Raw genomic sequence first — 25,434 nt, forward strand, 5'->3', positions numbered from 1 at the left:
GATTATAGGTATGGGCCACCATGCCAACTACTTTCTGAATTATAGTGTTGTATGGTCTCAAATTTGAAGACAAAAAAAAATCCAAAATTGTACTCAATGAAAATCCCCTAATAAGCATGTTAATCATTCCTTTGTCAGTAGTGTAACCATGTATAACTGTTGATGGTCTCCCCCAACTCGCAAGCAAATATGCCTGAGCCACCTGCCTCACATCTCTCATGTATTTCATCACTTAGCATGCTATTAGGAGGAACTCGTTCCCTATTAATATTTTCTGCCCTACTTACTACGTCATACCTATATGACTACCGCCCTTCTGCCCTCCCTTACACTTCACCATACCATTTCATTCCAAGCAGTAGAGTCAAGAAAGAAAATATTTTAGAGCACCTCTTTCTCTGATCTTTATCATTTTCTTGCCTCTAAATACTGCTTGTGTGTATGTTATTCCTCCCCTATCTGCTATCTCCTTATATCAAACACACAAAACACACAGACACACACACACACACACCTCTCCTAACTATAAATCTGGGGTTGGACAAGAGAGTTGGCCAGCAATGTTCTATTTATGAAAGTATAAACAAAAACGTTTATAAATTTTACCATCCTGAGTAGGATACATGAACTGTATTTGTCTATGGGTTCGTTAGGTCTCCCCAGGTTATTTCACATAATTCTAATTATCCTATTTAACATTGTTACTATTAGGATAATTTTGCTTTGATGTGAATAAATGCCATATTCAGAGCACAGTCTATTTGTAAATGAACGATTCCCAGAGCCATAGAGACGCCCAACTCCTGAGGGTACCACTCATTTATATTTTATTTGAATAGCACCCACAAGGCAGGGTTGTGCACATATGTAATCTCAGCAACTTAGGAGAGCAAGGTAGGAGGATCACATGTGTAAAACCAGCCTTAGCAACTTAACATGATACCCTGTCAACAAAAAAATAAAGTAAAATGAAAAGCACTAGGGCTATGGCTCAGTGATAAAGTCCTCCTGGGTTTGATCCCAGTACCCCCACCCCCAAAAAGCACCCCCTGAAGTATTGGCATTCCCTGTATTTCACTGTATAGCATTTAACTACACTGAAGACAACTCATCCTAGTACTGTGGTTCCAATTCTTGTGCACTAGACTTGACTACTGGACTGCCCTATTGTAGCCTCTTCTCTAGGAGATGTTTAAAAATGGCAGAATTTCCAATTTTGTTTTTCTTAAGGTTAATTTTGCTTCATTCTTTAATTCCCGTGATGGTTACATTCATATAAACCTCCCATATAAATGTTTCCATTGAATTTCTAATCGCTCCATTCGTTGGATATCTGTTGGGATTTCTTCCTCCACATTTGGAATTGTTTAAATGTGATACTTAGCTATATTCTGTAGGGCTCTGTAACAAATTTTAAGCAGTTTTACAAATGCTTCCTAATCAGTTTGTGCGGTTGCTGTATCACAGCCAGCTGCTATTCTGGCCTAGAGTTCTCTCTCAACCTTCAGTGCTCCATTCATTGCCGTTAAGGGCATCTAGATAAGAAATTTAATTGGATGGGGTGGCTTAGACATGGTATCTCAAGTCTGTAACCCCAGCCATGTGGGAGGCTGACAGGAGGATTGCAAGTTTGTGGCCAGCCTGGGCAATTTAGGGAGAACTTGTCTCTAGATAAAAGGGGTTGGGGTGTACATCGATTGTATAGTCCCCTGGCTGTGGAAGTTGGAGGAATAGAGTGTAATAGCCTCTTAGTATTCAAGCAGAAGTATTGTTTCTTTATCAACTTCCTTAGTAATTAATTAATTCCTATTTAGAAATGTAGAGGATGTATAACCTTGGGGGAAACAATGTAACTTTAAAGTTTGTAAAAAGGGGTTATTAAGGGCATCATCTGCTGACCAGAAGTTCTTTGCTGTTTTGAGAGTTTGCTAAACTGGGCCTCTGAGGCTACTACAACTTCCCAGCGGAAGGAAGAAGTGAGCTTACAAAATAAGACTTGTTTAAGAAAATGGTTCAAAGTAATGAGTAGAACTGTCCAGTGAATCATAGAATACCAGAACCTGGTAGACCTGCAGTCAAGGTTTGATTTTGTTTGAGGAAATAGTAACTTAAGGTGGTATTAGTAATAGTTTTATTTTCCTATTATATATCTGATAAGGAAACCTCTTCACTTAATAACACTTTAACCCCGAGTACAGGTATAGAATGTGGGATGTCCTCTAGCTGCTTGGATCCCTGTTAAGTGTTTTTTTCGTTTCATATTCCTTTCAGTTCCCTTCTCCAGCCTGTTTCAGTTTTTTTGTTTTGTTTTGTTTTGTTTTGTTTTGTTTTTTGGTTCCTGAGATTGAACTCATTCAGGGGCACTCAACCACTGAGCCACATCCCTAGCCCTGTTTTGTATTTTATTTGGAGACAGGGTCTCACTGAATAGCTTAGCACCTTGCTTTTTTGCTGAGGCTAGCTTTGAACTCCCGATCTTCCTGCCTCAGCCTCCCCAGCTGCTGGGATTATGGGAACCACCATGCCTGATTCACATTTTTAACAATAGCTATTTGGATTTAACTTTTTTTTTTTTTAAGAAGAATTTGAAATCTAGTCCATTGTTATTTTTAGTATGACCAGGCCTCTCATTTCCCTATGTACCCTTTTTTCGCTGGCTTCATTTTCAGGTTTGGGAGAGTTGTGACTGGGGTGGGGGAAAAAAAACAAAATCACTGTGCTTTTGGTGTCCTGTTACATATATACACTCCTTTTGCCAAGTGGAGGTATTCATCTTCTGACAAAGGGGTATCTGGGCATATGCAGAAAGTGTCCTCCCCTTCCCTGAGCTTTCATTATGCATTCAGGCTGGAGCCCAGCTTTCAGACTGTTGTCCTACACTGGGTACTTCTTAACAATGCTTTATTTCCCACACACCCCTTTTCTCAGCCTGGTCTGAATTAGAGCAAAAAACTTTTACCATCGATACTTCTAAATTTGATTCATGACTAATGTGTTATTTTCCTCACCCCTTTTTAATGTACAACTGGTTTATTTTTAGGAATTGGTATAGGTGAGTTTGTTTTTATATGTGAATGAGAAAGAATGATTTGGGAAATTTTTTTTCAGAAGATTGCACTGTTCTCAGTTATTGTCTTTTTTTTTTTTTTTCTTCTTTTCTTTCTTTTTTAAAGGTATTGGGGCTTAAACCCAGGGGCACTTAACTACTTAACTACCCGAGCCATGTCCCTAGTCCTTTTTGAGACAGGGTCTCACTAAGTTGCTGAGGCTGGCCTCAAATTTGGATCCTTCTGCCTCAGCCTCCTGAGCAGTTGGGATTATAGGTATGCACCACCATGCCTGGCAGTGTTACTTTGTAACCTTAGACAGAGTTAATTCACCCTGATTTTGTTTCCTGTCTTCAAAATAAGCATAATGATGCTCACTTCATGGAATTGTTGAAAAGGTTAGTGATACACACATAATATGCCTGTCACATAAGAATGGATTCAGTGATGGTAATTTATTCATCTCTTCCCTGACTCCCTATCCTGGTTCTAATTGAACACATCCTTTGTCCTTTCTGGAGGCCAAAACACCATAAACATTTAGAAACTACTAAGTAGAATAAGTGAACTTTCATTGAATTTTGAAAGATGGAATTTTTCTGACAAGAAAGCCAGAGAAATAATATAGGGGAAAATATAGCCCAAACCGCCGGCAGGAATAAGCTCCTGTGTAGTGGGAGCTGCTTAAAGCAGTTTCTTTATCTAGACTTAAAGAGCATAGATTAGATAGAACCTGAGCAGTTGTGTAAATTTGGAATGAGTTGGATTTCCCTTCTCATACCCCTTTCACACTGAAGCAGTGACTAGTATGGACTCTAGTAGGGTTGGATTTATTAGTATATATATTATTGCTATGTTGGGAGCTGAGCCCAGGAGCACTCTACCACTAAGCTACAAGCCCAGCCCTTTTTATTTTTTCCTTTGACACAGAGCCTCACTGAGTTGCCTAGGCTAGTCTCAAACTTGATTCTCTTGCTTCAGTCTCCTGAGTCACTGGGATCACAGGCATGTGCCTCCATGCTCTGCAAGGGTTGGAACTTTGTAGTGTTTCATGACTCGTTACTTGATTTCCTAGGGGAACAGGGGCCCAAAAAGAAATATTCTGGCCTTTAGATTAAAATGATCCTGGAAAGCTTTCCAGAACCCTAAAAAAAGACTCAGACCTATGTAGCCATGGTGGTGAAATATCAGAATGTTGCAAAAACATAACAAGGAAAATCTAAACTGGACATGGTAGTGTGCAACTATAATCCCTGCTACTTAGGAGACTGAGGCAAGAGGATCACTAGTTTCAGGTTAGCCTAGGCAATTTTCCAAGATCCTATCTCAAAATAAAAAGGTCTGGGCGTGTAGCTTAGTGGTAGATCTCCCTGGAGTTCCATCCCTAGTACCACAGAAAAAGAAATCTTAAAGTTGCATATTGTCACTAGAGTTCAAAAATAATGGGTCAAATCAAATAAAAGGACTAAGTAAAAAAAAATAAATAATCTCTTTACTGATACACACAGAGAAAATTTTATGGAATAACACAAAGGCATAAAGAGTTTAATGGGATCACCAAAACTACCAAATACTTTGTAGAGAAAATAAAAGAAAAATCTAAATAAATAGAGAAAGATAACATGTTGACATTTAGAAATTCAGTATTCATGGCAGAACAAATGACTGTTATCCCCACATTGAACTGGAGTATCATTAGGTGTTTTGTTGTTTGGTTTTAATTTTTCACAAAAGCTTAAAAGACAAAACTCAGACCACCTACAATAAATAAGAATCAGATTCTCTCTAATGTATAACACTGGATGTAGAATACCATGGAAGAATAGCTTTAAAGGTCAGAGAGGAATTCCTGAAGGACCTATTGGGAAATTGAAATTAATCTAGAGCTGGGTGCTGTGGCTTGCACCTACAATCCCAGCTGCTCAGAAGGCTGAGAGATCACTGGAGCCAGGAGGTTGTGACCAGCTGAGCAGTGTAGCAAGACCCACCCCCATCTTGAGGGTGGGGCGGGGGGGGAATCTAAAGAATGAAAAGATAAAAAAAATAATAGTGAAGAGTGCTCATTTCGGCAGCACATAAACTAAAACTGGAATGATTCCGAGAATATTAGTGTGGCCCCTTTGCAAGGATGATACACAATTTCCTGAAGCATTTCGTACTTAAAAATACGTAGTGAGAAAAAGTTAAAGATTATAATTAAGTTCAAAAGATAATTGATTTATGGTGTATAACATTTAACTGCTCAGCTGAAAAATAACCTAGGTAACCGAGGTGGGAGAAGGTAAGGAGGCTACAAAGGAAGGAAAGTATTATGTATTTCTTATTTGGAGGAAAGGGTGCTTGGCAACACTGTCCTCTCTCTCCCACCCTCACCCCCACTTCTTATAATACAGGGGGCTGGGGATCAAACCTGGGGCTGCTTATATGCTAGGCAAGCAGTACCATTGAGCTACGTCCCCAGTCCCTTTTTTTTTTTTTTTTTTTGGAGACAGGTTGTCACTAAGTTTTCCAGGCTAGCCCCAAACTGAATATTATCCTGCCTTCCAAGTAGCCCCCTTGTAGAATCTTTCTTTTTTAGCGGGGGGTGAGGTGGGATTGAGGTACCCAGTATTGAACTCGATCACAGAGCCACATCCGCAGCTCTTTTGTATTTTATTTAGAGATAGGGTCTAACTGATAAGTCTACACTGATAGAAGATAGCAGGTTTTAGTCTCTAGAAGAATAGAAAAAGGGTGTTCATCTGTCTGTTAAACCAGTAAAGACAGCAGACTTAGAGAAGTGCATCCTTGAGGGGAGACTCCATCAGTCTAATAAAAGGTGTTTGGAATTTCCACTCCCCTGCTTGGAACTTGAAAATGAAAAGGCAAGTAACGTGCTTGTAAGTAGAGGAACTATGTTTACCAAGGTTTTCATAGATGGATCTTCTATCTGACAGCTTCTGCTTGTCAAGTCCAGGAGAGTCAGTGTTGAACACCCATCGTTTCAGGAAAGAGGAGCCCAGAGATCAGGTGTTTGGACTGACTTGCAGTGTTCTTTGTTTCTTGCAGATGTTCCCTCGAGCCTGCACTTCCAGAGCATGCTAAAGTCTCAATGGCAGAACAAGCCTTTTGACAAAATCAAACCTCCCAAAAAGTTCTCACTTAAGCACAGAGCACCCATGCCAGGCAGTCTGCCGGATCCAACTCGTAAAGACAGGCACAAGTTGGTCAACTCCTTCCTGACAACAGCCAGTAAGTTTCAGAGAACTGGGGAGTCCTTCAGAGTCCTAGTTATTTTTCATTCTTTTATGTTCTCAAGTTACTGGTTTGCCATGCCAGTGTGTTGGGTAAGGCAGTTGTATCACAGTCTACTACTTCTGCTTGTCTTAGATGCTATTAGATGGATTTTGGAAGCTATTCCAAACACCATGGATCATGGGGAAGACCCAAAGTGTCCATTGAACAGTTGGCAGTGACATAGCATTGCATCCACCTGTCAGCAATGCTATGTCTTTTGTAGCCTGGTGTCACATTTCTCTGGTTATGGATTCCCTATGCCTGTCCTAGCCATTGTGCTATTTACTAGAGGCTTCAGTCCCAAAGGACTTTCTTGCTGCCCTGAGTATATAGCATTGACCTAGAGAGAACTTAAGGGCTCAAATAAAAGATTTGAGAGAAGGTGTTTCACAGCTCTTTTTCTGTTCCCCTCTTCAGAGCTGTCCCATCACCAAACCCGGCCTTACAGGACCCACAGGCAGCACTTAGACGATGTGGGGGCTGTGCCCATGGTGGAGCGAGTGACAGTGCCAAAAGCAGAGCGCTTGCTCAACCCACCGCCACCCATGCATGACCCAAACCACAGCAAAATGAGATTGCGAGACCATTCATCTGAGAGAAGTGAAGGTAGGGCCAGGCCCGGCACCTCTACCTGCATTTGCACCTGCTCAGGGCTTTCTGGGGCAGCCCAGGCTTCTCTTAATTGCCTGCCAGCTTTGTCCTTCGCCTTCTAGGAAGGCTGAGTAGGGGGGCACTACTGCTTCTAAATGCAGGTCACTTCTTACCGCTGCAGCAACCTCTGCCAATTCCCCTACCTCTCATCATCAAGTTTGCTTCACCTTTTTATCCTCCAGGCTTAGAAAGCATTTTTACCTTTCATGCATATTGCTGGTGTTCCTTAGTGTGTATTTAGAAGTGAAGCTTGTTAAGATAGTTATGTACTCCTTTCTTTTCTGTTGACTTCTGCAGTGTTGAAGCATCACACAGATGTGAACAGTTCAAGCTACTTGGCTGCTGCCCACCATCCACCACACAGTCCCTTGGTGCGACAGCTTTCCACCTCGTCAGACAGCTCCGCACCCACCAGCTCTGGCTCACAGGTTACAGCCAGTGCTTCTGTAAGTACCTGTGTGTATCTGGCTGGGCATCCTCTGCAGGTTGCCCCTCATGCACGTGTCTCTGGGGCATATTATAGAGGGTAAGTTATGAAGCCCAGGACATTCGTGGTAACTCATTTTTAAGCCATAGTGGTGGTACTTAATCTGTTATTTTTCATAGTAGAGTTGGATCTCTGCTGAACCACCCACAGGAAGCTTGATACTGAAGTAGACTATTAAGGTGATCTCTGACTGCTCAAGATTTGTGGAACTAAGCTTCAGACAGAAGTCTACAGTACCATGGCCTTAACTCTCTTGGCCCAAGAAGTGAGAGGAGGAAGATAGGCTTTGGAGATAGCTGTTGATTTCCTTATTTCTGTTCTTATGGTGAATGGAGGTTACTTCCAGTGAAAACTGGGTGTGAGGTATTGGAAAGGAAGGGAGTAGGCAGAGAGTCCCATGTTTTTTTTAGTTGGAGAGAACAGAACTACAAATTCAGCAGGTCACTGTGGTTGTGTCCACATAGTACATTCCTAATGGCAGCCCATTTAAGGCACTCCTTCCCCTCACCCCATCAACTTTGACAGTACCACATTCCATCCATCAAGCTGTTTGCAGCCATTTCAAACATTCTCATTAATTTTGTTTTAATATTTTCATCTCTCAAGCTGCACTCCCTTGAACACATACACTTGTAGCTGATTTGTATCCATTAGAGTCCTTCATATAATAATTTCGATAACAATTATAACAGTAATAATAAAACTCTAGAACACTAATGTTTATTGTACACTTATGCCAGTGCTAAGTGTTTGATGTGTGTCATTCCTTTTAATTCTATAATACCCTTTGAGATGTAGGTGGTTTTATGAATTCTCATGTTTTGGGCATGAAAACTAAGGCTTTCCAATGTTAAGTAAATTGCATAAAGTGAGGCAGCTTGTGAAGGGTTATAATTGTGATTCAAACCCCAACAGTGTGACTGCAGAGCCAGCTTTCTCACCATGACAGTACACAGTCTAAGGGTGGAGGCATTACGGAGGTGACTTAGAAAGAAAGCTCTTACAGAGCTTAGATCAAGAAACTTCTAAGCTCACAAAATGTGCTCCCTAGGCTCCTATCATCAGGTAGGAATTCACATTGTTCTCTTTTTGCTTTTACGAATCAAACCATCTTTTTCAGAGGGCTTCTTACTACCTCCCCTTCTTCACCTCACACATTCAATTATTCACCAGCATGGGTTTCAGATAATCAAAGAATTTAGAAGTCTCATTGTGATAGAAAATATAAGCTATTAAGATCTGGGACTTGTTGAATATATCAGGCTTCCTGAGTCTGAAAAAATGTTAATCTGGGCCTGGATGCTTTGGAATTTTTACTTAATTTTGGCATATAGATTTTTTTTAAATATTTATTTTTTAGTTATAGGTGGGCACAATATATTTTTTAATTTTATTTTTATGTGGTGCTGAGAATCGAACCCAGTGCCTTATGCATGCTAGGCGAGCGCTCTACCACTGAGCCACGGCCCCAGCCCTGGCATATAGATTTTTGTGTATAGCACTCTGCTGACCCTTAATGCTTTCATTCCTATTCAGTGAATATGGATTTATGTAATAGTAAGCAGAGTGATTGGCCAATTATTCAGAGAGAGACTGGATTACACTGGAGAAATTATGGTGGGAGCAAGGTATTTGTGGTAGTGCTTTGCCAGTCACTGGTTGCAGTAGAATCACTTTAGTGGCTTTAAAAAAATATATTTTTACCACAACCAACCAACCTACCTACTTTCCTTCTCTCCTTTCTTGTTTTCTGATGTACAACTAGATATAGGAACCACTTACTGTTCTCATTGCCTGCTCTCTACCTCTGGCTCTAAATAGGAGAACGTAGTTAAGTTAGATCAAAAGAAGCTGACAGAATGCGGGGGCCTAGGACAAAGATGAGAGGTAGAAGTTGTTCTTCGACAGTTCCACAAGCCACTTTGCCTGGACGGTACAAATAGCAGGCCCAGAAAGATTTGAGGAAAATACATACCTGTTTTCCAGCAGTTTCACATTCTTGACCAAGGTACAGAGAAGGTTGAATCTCCTAAGGCACCCTTTCTTTGCGTTCTTTTGTGGGACATGGATGAAACTTGAACATAGATGTGGCAGTAGCTAAAGCTTTTGTGTATGAGGTCACTGATCCTTAGCTGTAGAACCCAGCCAGTCCAGATTTGCAAAAAATCTTTCAACCATTTTGGTTAAGCAGTTGCTGTAAATTTGAATTTATTGACAAGTCTAGTTGAGTTGATAGAGAAGGAGATAGAAGTGGAAAAGACTTTGTGGTTACCTGAAATCATAAATGACAGCAGCTGAAATCCTGGTCCAGGAAGTGCTAATTTTTAATATTCCCTGAAAATGTTCTAAGATGATGGAGTGAATAAACTGTACATCGCTTTCCAAGAACTGAGGATAGCTGTAGTTAGTTGTAGGGGAAATTCTGACCCTCCTTATCTCCTTTCACAAGCCCCTCCTCTGAGGCTTGGCCACACTTAGTGGTTTGGGTGTGAATGTAACCTCTTAGATGTTTCCAGGTGTATTGTTGCCATGGCAGCATGTTTGTCATCCCACTGTTTCCCTCACAGCTCAGTTAACAGTCTGTTTCAGGATAAGATATATGCTGTATGGACAGAAGCAGCTAGTAGACATTCTCTTCCATCTAAGAAACCAGGCCAGTTGGCTCCCTACTTCATTCCTTCCTGATCTCTCAGCTACAATAGATACCCACCTCTGCCTCTGAAATTGGATCCTTGGAAGTCTTGTTTCCCCGAGGGTTTGATCTTCTTCACTTCCCATCAGAGCACATTTCTTTCTTCAGGAATGGGAGTTGTGGATACTTCCTCCTCTTAAGTTTCCCTCATCTCAGTGATGCAACTGGAAGGCTCTAGGCTCTTTCTCCAAGTATAATAGGGGAAATTACCCAAGAGCCAAGCAGGTGGTGGGTGCAGATTTTAGCTAAAGAGAGGAGAATGCTTTCATAACAACCAAGGTGAGATGGTCTGTTGAGAGGGCCTACCCTTAGAGCGTCTTTCAGAGTAAGAGAACTCAGTATTTGTAACCCAGAAGTCATCACTAAACATAAACATTGCTATTTAGGAGCTAAGTGATAGGGTTCAGGAATAAAAGAGGGGAGTAGGGATTTTTAAAGGAGGGTGTTAATAGAGTTTTTATAGAGGAATAAAAACTTCAACAGCTGACCTAAAACCCCTGAATACTCACCTCTATAAAATTCAACGAATCTCTTTTCACATGAGCTCATGAAGGAAAAGGGGGCTAGTGGGGCAATATGAATGAAAGTTACTCCTTGGGATCATCTGGTATTTCCCCAAGGACTCTGCTCTTGGAGACAGTTTCCTAGGGGTGAGCCATGGCATTCACTACAGAGTTCTGTCTAAGGACCCAAATACCTGATTATTGGTGATCCTGCTTATATCTTAAATGAATGATTTAACGTTTATAAAATTGTGCCTCTCTTAAAACATAACCTTTGTCTTAACAGCAGCCAGTAAGGAGGAGAAGGGGAGAGAGCTCGTTTGACATTAATAACATTGTCATCCCAATGTCTGTTGCTGCGACAACTCGAGTAGAGAAACTACAATACAAGGAAATCCTTACTCCCAGGTAAAAGCCTTGAATAATCAGCTCCTCTCCCTTCTATTATTGCCCTTTTCCCCTCTTCTCTTCTGACCAACCTTCGGGTTCTGTCTTCTCTCTTAATCTCCCTCTCCTCCCCCACTTTTTTTTTTCTCTCACTTACCATATTAGGAATAGGACCCAGGGCCTCAAAACTGTTAGGCAAGCACATCCCCAGTCCCTTTTTTTTTTTTTAATTTTATTTTGAGACATACATGGTCTTACTAAAGTTGCCCAGGCTGGCTTGGAACTTGATATCCTCCTGCCTCAACTCCTAAAGTATGTGGGATTATAAGCATGTGCCACTGAGTCCACGGGGTGTTCTGTCTTCTCTTTAAATGAAAGTCTTACCTAGGGAGTGAAATTGTTTCTCTATATAATTTTCTCTTGTTACATTATATGACCAGAGGTCACAGCCTGGCAGGCCACTGACCATGATTAGCATATAAACATGTTTTATTAAAATACTGAATTTGTTTTCAAATTCAAGGCAGAATTATTTCCAATATTTGTTGATTTTATCTGTTACTTACATTCTCATAATGGTACCAGTCCTGAATAGTGTTTGTCCCCTTTAAAAGAGGTTCCCTTGCTTTAGTTTGTTAGTCTGTCATCCCCAACCCCAGCTTGCTGCTTGTGTTTCTGGCCTTTGTGGGTATTTGAATATGAGGACTTTTTTTTTTTTTTTTTTTGAGGTCTCAGGGTTACAGAGGATGAGCTGTGATAGGGCTGAGCCTTCCCCAAGCAGCCTGCCTACCATCTAATGGGACTTTTTTTCCTTCTTGGTTTTGCAGCTGGCGGGAGGTTGATCTTCAATCTCTGAAGGGGAGTCCTGATGAGGAGAATGAGGAGGTAATGGCATGGTCATACTCTCTTAGAAGAAAACACACTCTTGGGTACACATATTCAAGATGCCTCAAGACCTGTGGGTGTCAAGTGAAAGCTCCGTGTATACCTGTCCTGTCCAGGAAGAACCTAGAAAGGGGTGGGGCTGGTTCTAGAATTGCTATATCCATACTTAAACTCAGCTTCCTGGGGGAAAGAGAGACTCAATGAAGCTGTTCTGTTGCAGATCGAGGACCTATCTGATGCAGCCTTCGCCGCCCTGCATGCCAAATGTGAGGAAATGGAGAGGGCACGGTGGCTGTGGACCACGAGTATGCCACCCCAGCGGCGGGGCAGCAGGTAATGGGGCAGGCACAGGTTCCCAGGGCCTGTGGAGGGAGGGTGGTGCATAGGGAGTTTGGGCCCTGCCTGTGTCCACAGAATTGCCAGTGCACAGGAGTGTTTGCTTTTCATATCATCTATTGACAATGTCCTAGAATTAATTACAAGTTTCTAGTATTTGTTGGAACTAGGAGAGGAATGTCTAAGTCAAATGCTACATTCTTGCTGAGTAGTCCCTGTCTGGTTCTCATAAATTATTGTGATTGCCTATGGCTATTGAAGGCCAGTCATGGTGATTGAGCTGAAGGAGTTTTGAAGGCCTCACCACAAGTTAACCCTCTTTGAGTTAGTTCTCTGAAGTGGGAAACCACAGTTCACTATCTCACACATCACTATCCTGTTTCCATTTATCCGAGTTTGGACTAAATTCCCTATTCCCGTGAAATCACTATGTTCTCTGCCAGGCATTAGCCCTGGGCATTGTTTAGCCCTGACTTTCTCAGGATGATAGATGTACATAGTTCTCAGATGTTACGTTTTGTATCTCCTACTCTGGGCAGTAGTAGAATGAAGCGAGATTTGCTAAATCTTAAGAACACGCTGGTATCAGTCAGCATCAGTGTCTGTTGGTAGGGATGCTTTTTTCATACATCGTCCTCACCCACGCAGAAATACACAGACAAGAACTCCTCCATTAGCCTACACTCACAGCTGCATTTCTTGGTGTACAGGTCTTACAGGTCATCAGACGGCCGGACCACCCCACAGTTGGGCAGTGCCAACCCCTCCACTCCACAGCCCGCCTCCCCTGATGTCAGTAGTAGCCATTCTCTGTCAGAGTTATCCCACGGTCAGTCTCCTAGGAGCCCCATTAGCCCAGAACTGCACTCGGCACCTCTCACCCCTATGGCTCGGGACACTCTGCGACACTTAGCCAGCGAAGACACCCGTTGTTCCACACCAGAGCTGGGATTGGATGAACAGGTGAGGTATACCACCTTTGCCTGGGGTTGGCAAAGTGGCGGGTGGAATCAGGAAGGGGTAGTACCTGCAGAAAATGAATCTTCATTTTTATGATTCCTTCTCCCCATTTGGAGCAGGTGGGATCATGCACTTCAAATTGATTTTCTGCAGGTACAAGGGAATTGTACCAACCATTGTTAAATGAGTGCCCACTCTGTGAAGGGTCTTCTGAATTGGCTCAGAAAATCCAAATAGACTGGTCATGGGCTTCAGTCCACAAGCTTTGGGGCAGGAAGCTGGCTTGGGTCCTCACCAGAGCAAATTGTCTGCCCACAGTCTGTCCAGCCATGGGAGCGACGAACCTTCCCCCTGCCATACAGTCCCCAGGCAGAGTGTGAGGACCAGCTGGATGCACAGGAACGGGCAGCCCGCTGCACTCGCCGCACCTCAGGCAGCAAGACTGGTCGGGAATTAGAGGTGGCACCCACCTCGCCTCCCATTGTCCCCCTCAAGAGTCGGCATCTGGCAGCAACGGTCACAGCTCAGCGCCCAACTCACAGATGAGCTGGAGATGAGAATCTAAACAGACTCACTAACTATTGGCATTAAAGCTTCAGAAATCTCTGCGTTTGATATTCAAACATCATATGCCGGAAATTTTCACAGTTTTTAGTGAATTTAAGGAATTTAGATCCTCCTTTGGTATTTTTTTTTCCTCATTTTGATTTTTGTTTTGTTTCTGTTTCCATGTTTTCTTGTCACCCACCTGAGCACTTCCTCTAGTTGGCAGACAAGTTCAGGATAAGACCCTGATGGCCTGGTCCTGGTACATCCTCTGCGCTGTTGAATCACTGGACTTAGCAATGTTAGATGATCACCCCTCTCCTTCATACCTGTGGGCAGGATAGAAAAGCCAAAGGGCAGAGGGGATGGAAAGCTCCAGTTCAGCATGGCCTTTTAGTTTAGGATGGGACAGAACAAGGGCACTCTGGGCTCTTACTCCCCTTCCCTCCCATCTGTGGCTTGGCTAAGCTCTAGTGTTTCTGGCTGGGTCCCCCTACCCCCGCTTTGGTTTTCTGTGCTGGAGAACCCCATCAGAGCCTCTTTGCCATAATTGCCAGCTGTTCTCACTGAGCTCTCAGCCAGCAGGATGGCTCCCCCTTGTCACCCAGGTCTTCAAGACCTGTTTTCAGTTTCATCTGCATTTGGTCATCTCTTTCTTGACTCCTTAACTGCAGTAACCTGGCTGCGGCTGCTCAGGTTCCCCCATCCTGCCCCTTCCTGCCCTTCCTCGTCTGCTCCCCATGCCATGCACACACCCACACACATCAGTCCTCCCATGTTGGCCTGGTCTGTGAAGGTAGGGTCTCCTTAACCTCATCCCCACTCCCCTACAAACTAGGAGATTGGGGATGCGAGCAGCCATCTCCCCTGTATAATTTTGCTTTCACTGACTGGTTCACTTTGTCATGTTTCCTTCACCTCTATTTCCCTGTCAGTGTCAATTAGACTCTTCCTCTTTCACGCTCCCCTTGCCTGTGGAACATTGTCTGGACCTTGCTGTGGTTTTCATCACTCCCCATCACCCTCCTTTGTTAACCTTGTGCTTGTCTCATGTGTAACCACATCACCAAAAAGGGGGCGGGGGGAAGGACTTTTTTTTTCTGCCATTTTGTAATCGTATAAAAATTATAGGCAAAACTGCTTAATGGTTGGGGTTTTTTCACAATTTTCAACATTAGTGATTTTTTTTTTCTGTTTGCAAGTTAAAGGGTTTGTCATTGTTTCTTTAAACAACAATAATGCACCATATCCCTATGCATAAAGTGCTTCTTCTATTTATAAGGTTGAAAATTCTGAATAACCCTTTTAGCATTGTAAAAAAAAAAAAAAAAGACAAAAAGAAAAAAAAAACAAAAATTAAAAAAAACTTGTATTTTGTAAATATTTTCTTTTCCTGCTTTGAGCTGTGTAATGGCAGCGAAACATGTAGCTGTCTTTGTTCTATAGAAATGCTTTTCTTCAGAGAAGCTGATCTTTGTTAATGTCTTGATTCTGTTCGCAAAGCACAGACTAGTGCTTAAAAAAAAGGAAGGAAAAATGAAAAAAATAATAATAAAAAAAAAAAGAGTTACAGAATATTGGGTGTCAGCCCTTTATTGACCTACGAGACTTTGGTGTCCATGGCAGTGATGGTAGCTCTGGAGGCAGCTCTGCTGGAGCCAGACTTTGGGGAGTCTGGCTGGCTCTGAACCTTGGAGACCTTTGTCTTCTGGGAGCATGGCAGGTTCATGTGATGGTCATGAGAGAGGACATGATGGTTTTCACTGAGATGAGGGGTACCAGGAGGAGAGAGGCCCGCACAAGACTGTCTGATCTTACTGAGTGAAAGCAGTCCATCTGTGGCCTCTCAGTGTTCTTTCTCTAGTGAGGCCAGCACTGTATGTATCTAAATCTAAATTGTTCTTTAATGAAGATTTTATTTTTCACCATTTAACTTTTCTGGAGTTGGGAGTCAATGAGAATATGTATAATTTTAATGGTACCTGGATTGTTTCTTTGGCCTGCCACCTAAGAGATCACAACATATTTCTCCTGAGGAGGCTAAGTGCTTGGTTTCCTTTGTAGAAGACGAATGAGTGGGTGGACCCGGTTCTCTCTCTCTCCTCCTTTCCATAGCAGTGAAGCCAGAACAGCAAATGAGGCTGCAATCATGGCTCTGAAAGCAGTCATTCTGAGAGCATCCCTTGTTAGCTAGCTGGTGCTGCTGCTTTAGTTGGAGTTAAGATCTGCTTGACTGAAGTAGCTCCCAGCAGTATCATGACCTTGACATGATTACTAAGGAATAATATGGTGAGTTAATCCGCAATAAGGTTCCAAAGGAAAGAAGACAGCTATGTGTATAAACCTGTAAGGGATCTAAGCCATTCATTCAGGTAAATGACTTATTTTCTGCTTTAGTCTCAGGCCTCTAGACTAATCTCAGGTTCGAGTGCACTGGCATGGGTCTTAATGCTTTAGTACAGTATTGTGAGTTTAATGGGTATTCATTGCCCATTTGAGTTGGTCGGAAAGGTTTGCCAGAACTAGAATGAAAGCATCAACTGAGAATGACCAAGTATGGATTCTCTTTTCACCTTCAGGTCCCCAGAAAGAGCTGTTAAGCCTCATGTCCAGCTTTTAACAAAATGGTTATTTCTTGTTCTAAGTTTAAGTGTGAAAAAGAACTTGGGAGTTATACATTCTGTATAATTTTCTTGTCCTTGGAATCCATGAGCCAGAGATCTTATTTAATCAGAGTAATAACTTTATTTCCAAATTCACTTTTACATCAACAGTCAGTGTAAATCATTTGTTAAAACACACAATACACTATATGGACATTCACAGACAGAAAGCTAAGCTAAAATGATTTTATGTCCCTCCCCCCACCCTCAAAATTACCAAAGAAGTTATGGGACTTGCAAGTGTCGGAAATCATCCTGCCCAGCACAGCAGATTCATGGACTAAGTCCATTAGGAGGTGATACTCTGGGTCAGTGCCCAGGGTAACCCTTTCCAAAGGTGGAGAGAAGTTGGGAGGCTCATAAAGCCACAGACCTGTAGCTGATAACCACCTCTTTCCTCTGTCCCCAACTCTTGTTTTATTTCAGGAACAAAGACAAGGGAAATAAAGGAAGAGATAGCTGCTAGAAGTTAGGCCCAGTGGGAGAGGTGACGCTGAGGTGCCAATAGCTTAGAGGAAAGGATGCCAGGGTCTTGGGGAGGTAAGATTGTGGATTCAGAACTCCACCAAAGTGCAGCAGCAGCAGGCCAGAGCAACAGGATCTCCAATCTCCAGTTCCTACACAAGCCTCATAACTGGCTGGGAGGGGTTGGAAAACTAGCTAGCTGCCTCTGCAACTGGGAAACCCTTTCAGAACAGCACAGCCCCATGGCCTCAAGCCCATGGCACCCCCCTCCCTCTAAGCAGTTGTGGTTGAAATTATGAAAAGGGCTTCAAGGCAACCTAATTGCGCACTCCAAACCTTCCCTTTGCCCATATGAACTGTCTTACATGGTCCTCCCCCTCCCCCCATAGCACAGCAAGCAATCATAAACAGGATGCAGTCTCACCACAGAAGTCAGTTTAAATGGAACTATTGATAAAGTGAATTGAGAGCTTGAATGAACCAGGCATATAGTATATCCTATCTAGCCCACCCAGGGACATTGGCTATGGAGGTGGGACAAATGGAGGGAGAGGGGAGTGCCCAGCCCTGGGAGGATTGTCCTCATTAAAATGATAGGTAGTTACCTATCAGCACTGAACTGATCACTCAAAACCATGATGTTTAGGCTGACCCCAATAGCCCATCCCATGAGGGAGATTGCAGAGCTCTCCATGTAAGACCCACGGTGCTGAAGAGCAGGGCATGAAAAACAGCAGGAGGACAAGAAGAGGCGCAAGAAGAAACAGCTGAAATCGGTGGCAGTGATGAAGGGTCACATATCTTTAAAACACACTTTCTATCTGGGAGTCAGGACAGTAGGAAACCTCACTGCAGAAAGTTAAAGACCCAGGTAATTTGCATGGGCAGCCCTGCCCACCCAGCCCCAGGATTGCCTTTATCTGTACCCAAATTGGAAGCAGCTGAGTATCCACAAAGGCAGCTTCCTTTTTTCCACAGCAACAGGGGGCATGGGAAGAAATGGTGTCTTCTAGCTAGTTCCCCTTCCTCTGTCAGTATAGCCCAGGACCCCTTGGAGCCTGTCCAGGCTGGCAGCAATCCATCTCAGTCCCTACTGATGCGGAGGCCCAGATTGTCCCTCATGACGGCGCAGACCAAGGGTAGAGCTTCTGGGGGCTACAGCTCTCTCCCCACCTGAGGCTGTCACCAGAGAGGACCACCTCCATGCTGCAAACCAGGCCAGCCACAGCCTGCCCTGACAAGAAAGCCTGAGAGACAGAGGGAGGCACCATGTTTCTGTCCTAGCCCTGTGCCTCCGGCCTTCTTCACAGCTGACAGCCCTCAGGTGTCAGAATCTGGTCTCTGTTGGGTCCCAGATGTTGAAGAAACCCTTTCAAAACTTAGGTGGCCCCTGCAGGGTACAGCTACACCTGCCTCTTGGAGCCAAGTACCTGTATGAGGGTGAGAGACATCCAGGACCCTCATGAGGGTGGGCTAGAAGCCTCTTTACAAGCGTTTTGAGATGCATGCGTCCGGGTTTTTTTTTTTTTTTTTTTTTGGTTTTTTCTTTCTTTTTTTTTTTTTTTTTTTTTTTTTACACTCACTATCTTAGTCACTCTTGTGAATCCAAACAGACAAATCCAACTACAACGCAACAGGGTGCAGACGGGGGAGGGAAGGGCAACATCTATGTATATGTCCAGCTGCTCCAGCAGATCAAACAGCATTGCTTTCAACTGGGACTGGGGAAAAGAATCATTTCCGAGGGGCATGTTCCCTGCTTGAGGGTGTGGAGGGCTGATTCCATGCACATGGAGTTGAACGGTGGCTGGGCTCTGGGAGGCTGGCAGTTAAGCTGGGGTGGAAGTGAGGGACAGAGAGTGTGGCCCTGCCCTGGGAGTCACCTGCCCATCCTTGTGTTATTATTACTAGCAACCAGGACATCCTACCTCCTGCTACCAGCTCAACACAGGAAGGGAACCAAGCCTATCAGACAAGTCAACAAGGAAGGCAAAAACATCTAGGGTCATGGCCAACCCCACCCTGGTTCATACCAGTTGGGTCAGTGGGACTTATAGCAAGATAATGAATTCCAGCCCTTGTACCTGGACTTTGCCCTCCCTTGATTTTACCCTTAGTGTAGAGTAGGTGCAGCCAGCATTTAACCAGTGTCCATGACTGGGGATTGGGGGAGGCTGGGCACTCGGGACAGTGGCATAATGAGGGGTACGGCAGTGATTGGGCTCTCACGGCAGACATACGAGTACAGAGAGACAGGCAGAGGGGGCTGCAGTGGCCATGGAAAGGATGGGAGGCTTAGTACCCACCTCCCAAATACTACCCCTACCCCACACACTCCATGGATGCCGGAGGCCCAGGCTTGGGGACAGGAGGATGTCCCCCAAGAGGCACAAGTCCTTACAAAGAGAACTGGTTAGCCCTGAAGTCCCAGATCTGTGAGGTGGTCAAAATCGTGGCTGCAGTTCCAACCTTCAGAACTCAGTCAGTCGGGGCCTTTGGGCCCAGGGCCCCTCAGCTCAGGACCCCCCACCTGCAGGGAGGAGAGCCAGCGCTCTGGGATGGCAGGGTCAGCCTTCTCCAAGGAAGTAATCCACAGGGTGCCACCCTCCCGCCCACCTTCCTTCTGTTCAGTGCCTCTTCTCCCACAGGCCACCTTCCAGAGGGGGCAGCAGACCCCGGGCCAAGAAGTAGCGCAGGCCGCCCCACCTGGCCCCTCGCCCCACTCTGCCCCACAGGGCACCCTAGGTTGACATCCTCGGCCTGGGGCTGCAGCTCACCAGGTTTCCCATCCTTCGTTGCTGCCGCTGTCCCTGTGACACCCTCAGATGGGGTTCGAGGTGGCGGGCACCCTAGTCCCTTAAATTGCCCGGAAGCAGCTCTCAGAGCCTCTCCTTCGCCCTCTTCTACTCAGAGGGGAAAAAAAAAGAATCGAAAGGAATTGCCCACGGAAATGTTGGTGTGGCCATGTTTTTACATGTTTGTGTGTGTTTTGTTTTTTGAAAAATATTTTATTGTTAGCCCACCAATCAATTTGGAAAGATGAAATTTGCTCTTATTCCCATCACTGATTTTGAAGTCCCGAGCCAAAGCCGAGCCACAAAAGCAGGTTAGGTGACGACCCGGTTGACCCGTCTGTGAGGAGCAGCGGGGGAGGGCAGAGGGCGAGGGGCCAGATCATTATTCTTTTTTTTTTCCACACTCTCTCACTCTCTCTTCTCTCCACGATTATTGACTGCCCCGGGGGCCTGATCACAAACCCTGCTTGGCCAGGGAGGCAGACACTTCGTCGGCTAGCGTGGCGAGCTGGGGCGAGTCCACCATGTTGATGCTACCGGTGGAGGAGACGTTGCTGAGGTGCCTGGGAGACGTGTCCCCGGACACCACTGGTGACTTGTACACGATTTCTGCCCCGTGGTCCGTCTTGGCTTTGGCATTCTCTCGGAAGGTCAGCTTGTGGGTTTCGATCTGCAAGGAGAGTCAGGGTGTGACAAAGTGCCAGGGAGAGAAGGACAGGCCCTGAAGACCCCACCACCACCAGGGACTGGCCTAGCCTTCCAACTGGCTGTGCTTGTACCAACGGTCCTTTCCTCACCTGCTTCTCCAGACACAATAACTAGTGTGTTTCTTGTGTACCTTCCAGAGATGTCCCACACACATACAAATGGGTGCCAGAGTCCGAACATACATGTGTGTTCAGCAGCTATGGTAACAATATACACATGCTTTGCACTTTGATTTTCAAACTCACTTCCTTCTGCTATCAGGACATACTGCTCAGCACATCAACACAGCAGAGGGACCAAAACTTACTCCCCAGCATATGGCCATTTAGGAGCTTCCAGTCTTTTTCAGAAGCCCAGAGTGCTAGAGCTTCGTTTATGCAGAAGAACATTCGAATAACCTTGAGTGACCTTGTACACACATCATTTTACACTCATGTAAGTGTCTCCACTTCTGTCTCCTAGAAGTGGAGACGCTAAGTCAAAAGATAGGTTTCTCCCTTGTGCTGGGGATGGAACCCAGGGCTTTGTGCTTGACAAGCACGGGCTCTACCACTGAGCCCCACACTGCCCCCCACATTATGTTCCTCTAGATTATCACCAACTTGCAAGTAAAGGTGTTGAAGGAGAAGCTTCAGAAAGTCAAGGGCCATCTCCAGAGCCACCTATGCCAGCCTGGAGCTTCACAAACGCCTTCCCAGTGCCAGGGACTGATGAGTCTGAGGTGGCAGCAACTATGGGCAACTCTCCTTGGTACGCTAGAAGAAATGACGAGATGACCTTCCTAAAGGGACAGCAACAAAGCCAGGAGTCCCAAGGATACCAGGAAATTCAGAAGTAGGAAGTTTTAGCTGGAAATATGAGTTTGCATAATATTCTCTCCTGATTTACTCAAAGTAGACAACACCATAACTCCATCTTATGTTGGGTCCCAGACTCTTTGAGTATCTGCTGAAGCAAGAAAAATGTGAACACATGTGCTCCCACACACGGTGCCTCCTTTCCACGCAATTTCAGGCGTCCATGAAAACCCAAGTGAAGAGCCTGATTTCAGCGGTTTGATGTGGGTATAGATAAAAGCCAGACTCCCATTCAGGATAGGTGCATATGTCATTCGTTCTGGGTCACTGTTTTGAAAAGAGGACCCTTTCATACTACTGTACTTGAAAGGTTATTTGAGAAAAGCTGTGATAAGAACTTTTATGCTAATTTTTTTTCCTGTGATGCTGACAGTGGAACCCAGGGCCTTTCTCATACTAGGAAAACGTTGTGCCTCTGAGCTACACCCCCAGTAGCAATTAATTGTTTTTATTGTTGCTGTTTGTAAGTGCTGTTTCTTTAAAAAAATTAAAAAATAGAAGGACAGATTCCTGGGAATGTCCAAAAATCCCGCAAATTGAAAGGAACCCATGGGGCTGGTCATGTGCTCTGCTCCCTGTTTGCAATTTTGTTTATCATAGTAGGGAAATGGGGGACTGAATCAGAAGAGGATCCCCTGGGATGAGGACAGTGTGTTCTGAGCAGACGCAGGGCCCTGCCCACCCTTTCTGGGTCATCACAGAGATGAATTAGAAACAGGAGTTGAGAAACTTGGCTTAGACGTGGCTCCTGCAAGTCACCAGGCCCCTTCCAGACGCAGGCTCATTTGGGGCTCACAAACTCCCCAGGATTTGTGTATTTCCATCCTGTCTTGCTAAAGGAGAAATTGAGGCTGAAAATCTTTGGGTCTTGCCTCAATCACAACAGACTTCCAGAGTCAAGCCCAGAACTTACCCCAGGGCACAGAAGTTTCCAGAGACTGGTGGAAGCCTTCTTTAACCCGGAGGATCTCCAATGCCCAGGCCTGTCCCAGATCCACTGAGTCAGATTCTGGGGAGAGGCCAGGCCTGATGACCACCAAAGTACCTTAACCTAGAGCAAGTGGGGAAAGTCCCACAATTTGGTGACGTTCCCATAACTGTTCCTTGTGTACCAGGGCTGACCTGGGGGATGGCTACTTGCCTTTGTGGGTGTTTATGAACCCCAGGGCCTGGCACAGTGGTTCTCACCTTTGCACTAAAAAATCACCTGAGGGACTGTGGTTGTGGCTCGGTGGTAGTGTGCTTGCCTCACATGTGTGAGGCCTTGTGTTCGATTCTAGGCACCACATAAAAATAAATAAAATAAAGGTACTGTGTCCATCTATAACTAAAAAATCATTTGAGAGCTGTTATTAAAAAACCTCATCTACCCAGTTGCACCTGAGACTAATTAGCATCTTCAGGTCTCAAATTTGTTAGAACTCCCATGTGACTGCAATGGGCAGCTAAGGTCTAGACCCGATGTCCTGGATGCTGCTAAGACAGTCCAGGCAAGATCCCTTGCTTTCCACCTTTGGAAAACTAGACAAGCCTTGACCAGGCAATGAACACCCATATCCAAATGTGGCCTCCTTCCTGCCCTTCCCCCTTACCTTCTTATTTCCTCCTCCAGGGACATGGGTGATATTATCCAGAGACCCAATCTTCGACTGGACTCTATCCTTGAAGTCCAGTTTCTCAGATTTTACTTCCACCTGGCCACCTCCTGGAACACAACACACACAGCAGTTTCTTGCCATCTCTCCCTGTGGTTTAGTAGACTAAGCATCCACTGAATGAGAGCTGCAGTCTGCGGAGCCAAATGCCAGGGGCTGCTGGGGCACCGCAAATTTAAGTGAGACCCCAGGGCTCTGGAGGGGAGTCCTTGACGACAGGACAGCACTGGGACTCCAAGGGGGACCGAGCCAGTGATTCAGGGAGAGTTGTTGAGATTCTCCTTTGTTTAGAATGTGTTTGGGTATAAGTACATCCTTGCAAAGAGCTTGAAAACATTGCATCATCTCTCTAATCAAGGTGTACATCAAATATTTACTATGAAAACTCTTCTTCCTTAGATAATGCAAAGGTAAATGACAGCTCAGTTGGGGAGAAATTATGCTAACTTCTAAATTGGTTGACTTCCAAAAAGTGAGATCTTCCCATATCAATATCCTGTAATATCGCCCTGAGAGATCTCAGAATCAAATTAACTGTCAAAATGCACACTAAAAACGGAAAGACCCCCAACCCTTTCTCCCTCCTTGACCCTTTCTTTATCTTTTTCAGGGAACAAAAGATTGAATCCAGGAGTGTTTTACTCCTAAGCTACATCTCCAACCCTTTTATCTTTTAGACAGGGTCTTGCTAAATTGTCTAGGCTGGTCTCGAACTTGTGATCCTCCTGCCTCAGCCTCCCAAGTTGCTAGAATTACAGAATGCACCATGGCACCCAGCCCTCCTTGACCCTTTATGCCAAGCCCAAGAGTGGGAGACAGGGCACGAGGATTTCTTGAGGAGGATGAAGACAGCCACTCACAGCACATGAGGATGGTTGCCCCAGGTGTGGCGTAGCGCAGTTTTCTCTGATACTCAACTCCTACAAAATGTCCAGGGAGCCAGACAAAAAAAATCAGACATGTCCTGGTCCAAATTGACTTTCTCTTTCCAGTAAAGACCTCTGCTCCAGATAGAGCCTGAGGGAGGCAGAAGTCCCTGCTGTGGACTCTCATGTGCCATTTGGAATCTATGCTGCAGACACCATGGGGCACGCACGCCAGAAATCCCAGGGCCTTGGGAGGCTGGAGGATCACAAGTTCAAGGCCAGCCTTGGCAATTTAGTGAGACCTTTGGCAAGTTAGTGGGACACTGTCTTAAAATAAGAATGGCTAGGGATGGATGTAGCTCAGTGGTAGGGCACCTTGGGTTCAATCCCCACTACCAAAAAAATATCTATACCTGTGCTGTTCAATATGGTCACCGCTGACTGACTGCGGCTATTTACATTTTAATTAAATAAAATTATTTCAATTCTTCAATTGCATTAGCCCCATTTCAAGTGCTCAATAGCCTCCTGTGGTTACTGGCTACATTGGACAGCACAGGTGTACATTTCTGTCACTGCAGAGAGATGAAGGGCGCACTGATTTCCTTACATGCGGGATAGGAGGGAGAGTAGCATGGGGGCTCTCCAGTGGCCTCGTTTTCTATTTAAACAAAGTCACAGCAAGGGCATGACAATAGCCCAGGGATCTCATGTTGTAGCTGATGCGGGTGGTGAAGTATCCCCCATGTTGGATGGGAACCAAACTAGGCCATCCATATAGCTGGCCTTCAGGGGCACCCTAAAGGCACCGTGTACAAACTGCTGGAGAATCAGTCACAGGTTGGGGACCAGCATCCCCCCTCCCTCCATGCCTTATCTTAGCCAATAAGGCCCTGCTCAGGAGCAGCTGGGGCAGCCACGCCTCCCAGGCCCCAGCAAGCTCTACACAACTCTCCTGCAGGATCCAGGCAACAAATCCTTCCCAGCACTCTGCCCCTCCCTGCCCCACCCCAGGCCCTTCCCGTCCCAGAGGGCTACCTGGTTTATGATGGATGTTGCCTAAGGAGCCGCACTTGGAGGTCACCTTGCTTAGGTCCACTGGTTTGTAGACTATTTGCACCTGGAAGTGAGAAAGAGCAAGACAGAGAGAGAGAGAGAGAGAGAGAGAGAGAGAGAGAGAGAGAGAGAGAGAGAGACAAGGAGAATAAAGAGGGATTATTTTATTATGGGTGTGACAATGGAAAGCATCTGTGTGAGCCTGGGCCGCTGGGTCAGTGGTTCCCGTCTGCCATTAGGAACACACCCAGTCAGGGTGGAAAAATGAGTTGTTGTTGAAATTTGGCCAGTTCTGCCCCAAGAGAGCTGGGTCCTGATGGACTAACTGTGGGATTGCAGCCTCTGCAATCCTTGCAGAACAAAGACCCTCAGGGAAACCGGGGGACTCTCGGTCATTGTGCAGGGCCACCCTGGTTATTTAGCAAACAGTTAAATGTAAAAATATTACTCCCTTGCTGACAGGAGCCTGACAGGCCACATCCAGTGGGGGCATAAAGGAAGAAGGGATCAATGTGATCTGTATTTGCAGCCTTTGCAAAACCTGCTTGGGGAGGCCAGAGTGCGGGGTGAGCGGGCCCCCTGGGAGAAGAGGCTGCATG

At 45.0% G+C, this 25,434-nt stretch overlaps 2 protein-coding genes and 1 non-coding gene across 24 annotated transcripts in view; 2 read left to right on the forward strand and 1 right to left on the reverse strand.

Annotated features, from left to right (window-relative positions):
• The window catches only part of Kansl1 (KAT8 regulatory NSL complex subunit 1), a 180,179-nt gene extending 163,553 nt beyond the window's left edge, over positions 1 to 16,626 (forward strand). For 6 of the 9 annotated variants that reach the window (XM_046421033.2, XM_046421035.2, XM_046421051.2 and 3 more), the window contains 8 exons: positions 6,096 to 6,278; positions 6,741 to 6,929; positions 7,272 to 7,420; positions 10,943 to 11,064; positions 11,871 to 11,928; positions 12,149 to 12,261; positions 12,975 to 13,227; positions 13,543 to 16,626. In XM_046421033.2, coding sequence (XP_046276989.1) covers positions 6,096 to 6,278; positions 6,741 to 6,929; positions 7,272 to 7,420; positions 10,943 to 11,064; positions 11,871 to 11,928; positions 12,149 to 12,261; positions 12,975 to 13,227; positions 13,543 to 13,770 — 1,295 coding nt within the window. In that variant the 3' untranslated portion in view covers positions 13,771 to 16,626. The remainder of the gene's footprint in view (positions 1 to 6,095; positions 6,279 to 6,740; positions 6,930 to 7,271; positions 7,421 to 10,942; positions 11,065 to 11,870; positions 11,929 to 12,148; positions 12,262 to 12,974; positions 13,228 to 13,542) is intronic. The other 3 variants (XM_058572297.1, XM_058572301.1, XM_046421059.2) reach the window with 2 other exon arrangements.
• LOC124077115 (U6 spliceosomal RNA) lies at positions 5,104 to 5,210 on the forward strand. The gene has a single exon (XR_006846528.1). It is a non-coding gene; the product is annotated as a U6 spliceosomal RNA (small nuclear RNA).
• Mapt (microtubule associated protein tau) overlaps positions 16,491 to 25,434 on the reverse strand; it is a 98,142-nt gene continuing 89,198 nt past the window's right edge. For all 14 annotated transcript variants that reach the window (XM_046421213.2, XM_046421185.2, XM_058572314.1 and 11 more), the window contains 3 exons: positions 24,818 to 24,899; positions 22,851 to 22,963; positions 16,491 to 20,363 (listed from right to left, as the gene is read on the reverse strand). In XM_046421213.2, coding sequence (XP_046277169.1) covers positions 20,148 to 20,363; positions 22,851 to 22,963; positions 24,818 to 24,899 — 411 coding nt within the window. In that variant the 3' untranslated portion in view covers positions 16,491 to 20,147. The remainder of the gene's footprint in view (positions 20,364 to 22,850; positions 22,964 to 24,817; positions 24,900 to 25,434) is intronic.

The sequence above is a fragment of the Marmota monax genome, unplaced genomic scaffold (assembly GCF_021218885.2).
Source record: "Marmota monax isolate L192 unplaced genomic scaffold, Marmota_monax_Labrador192_F-V1.1 WCK01_AAM20220418_F8-fsc00322, whole genome shotgun sequence".
Taxonomy (NCBI): domain Eukaryota; kingdom Metazoa; phylum Chordata; class Mammalia; order Rodentia; family Sciuridae; genus Marmota; species Marmota monax.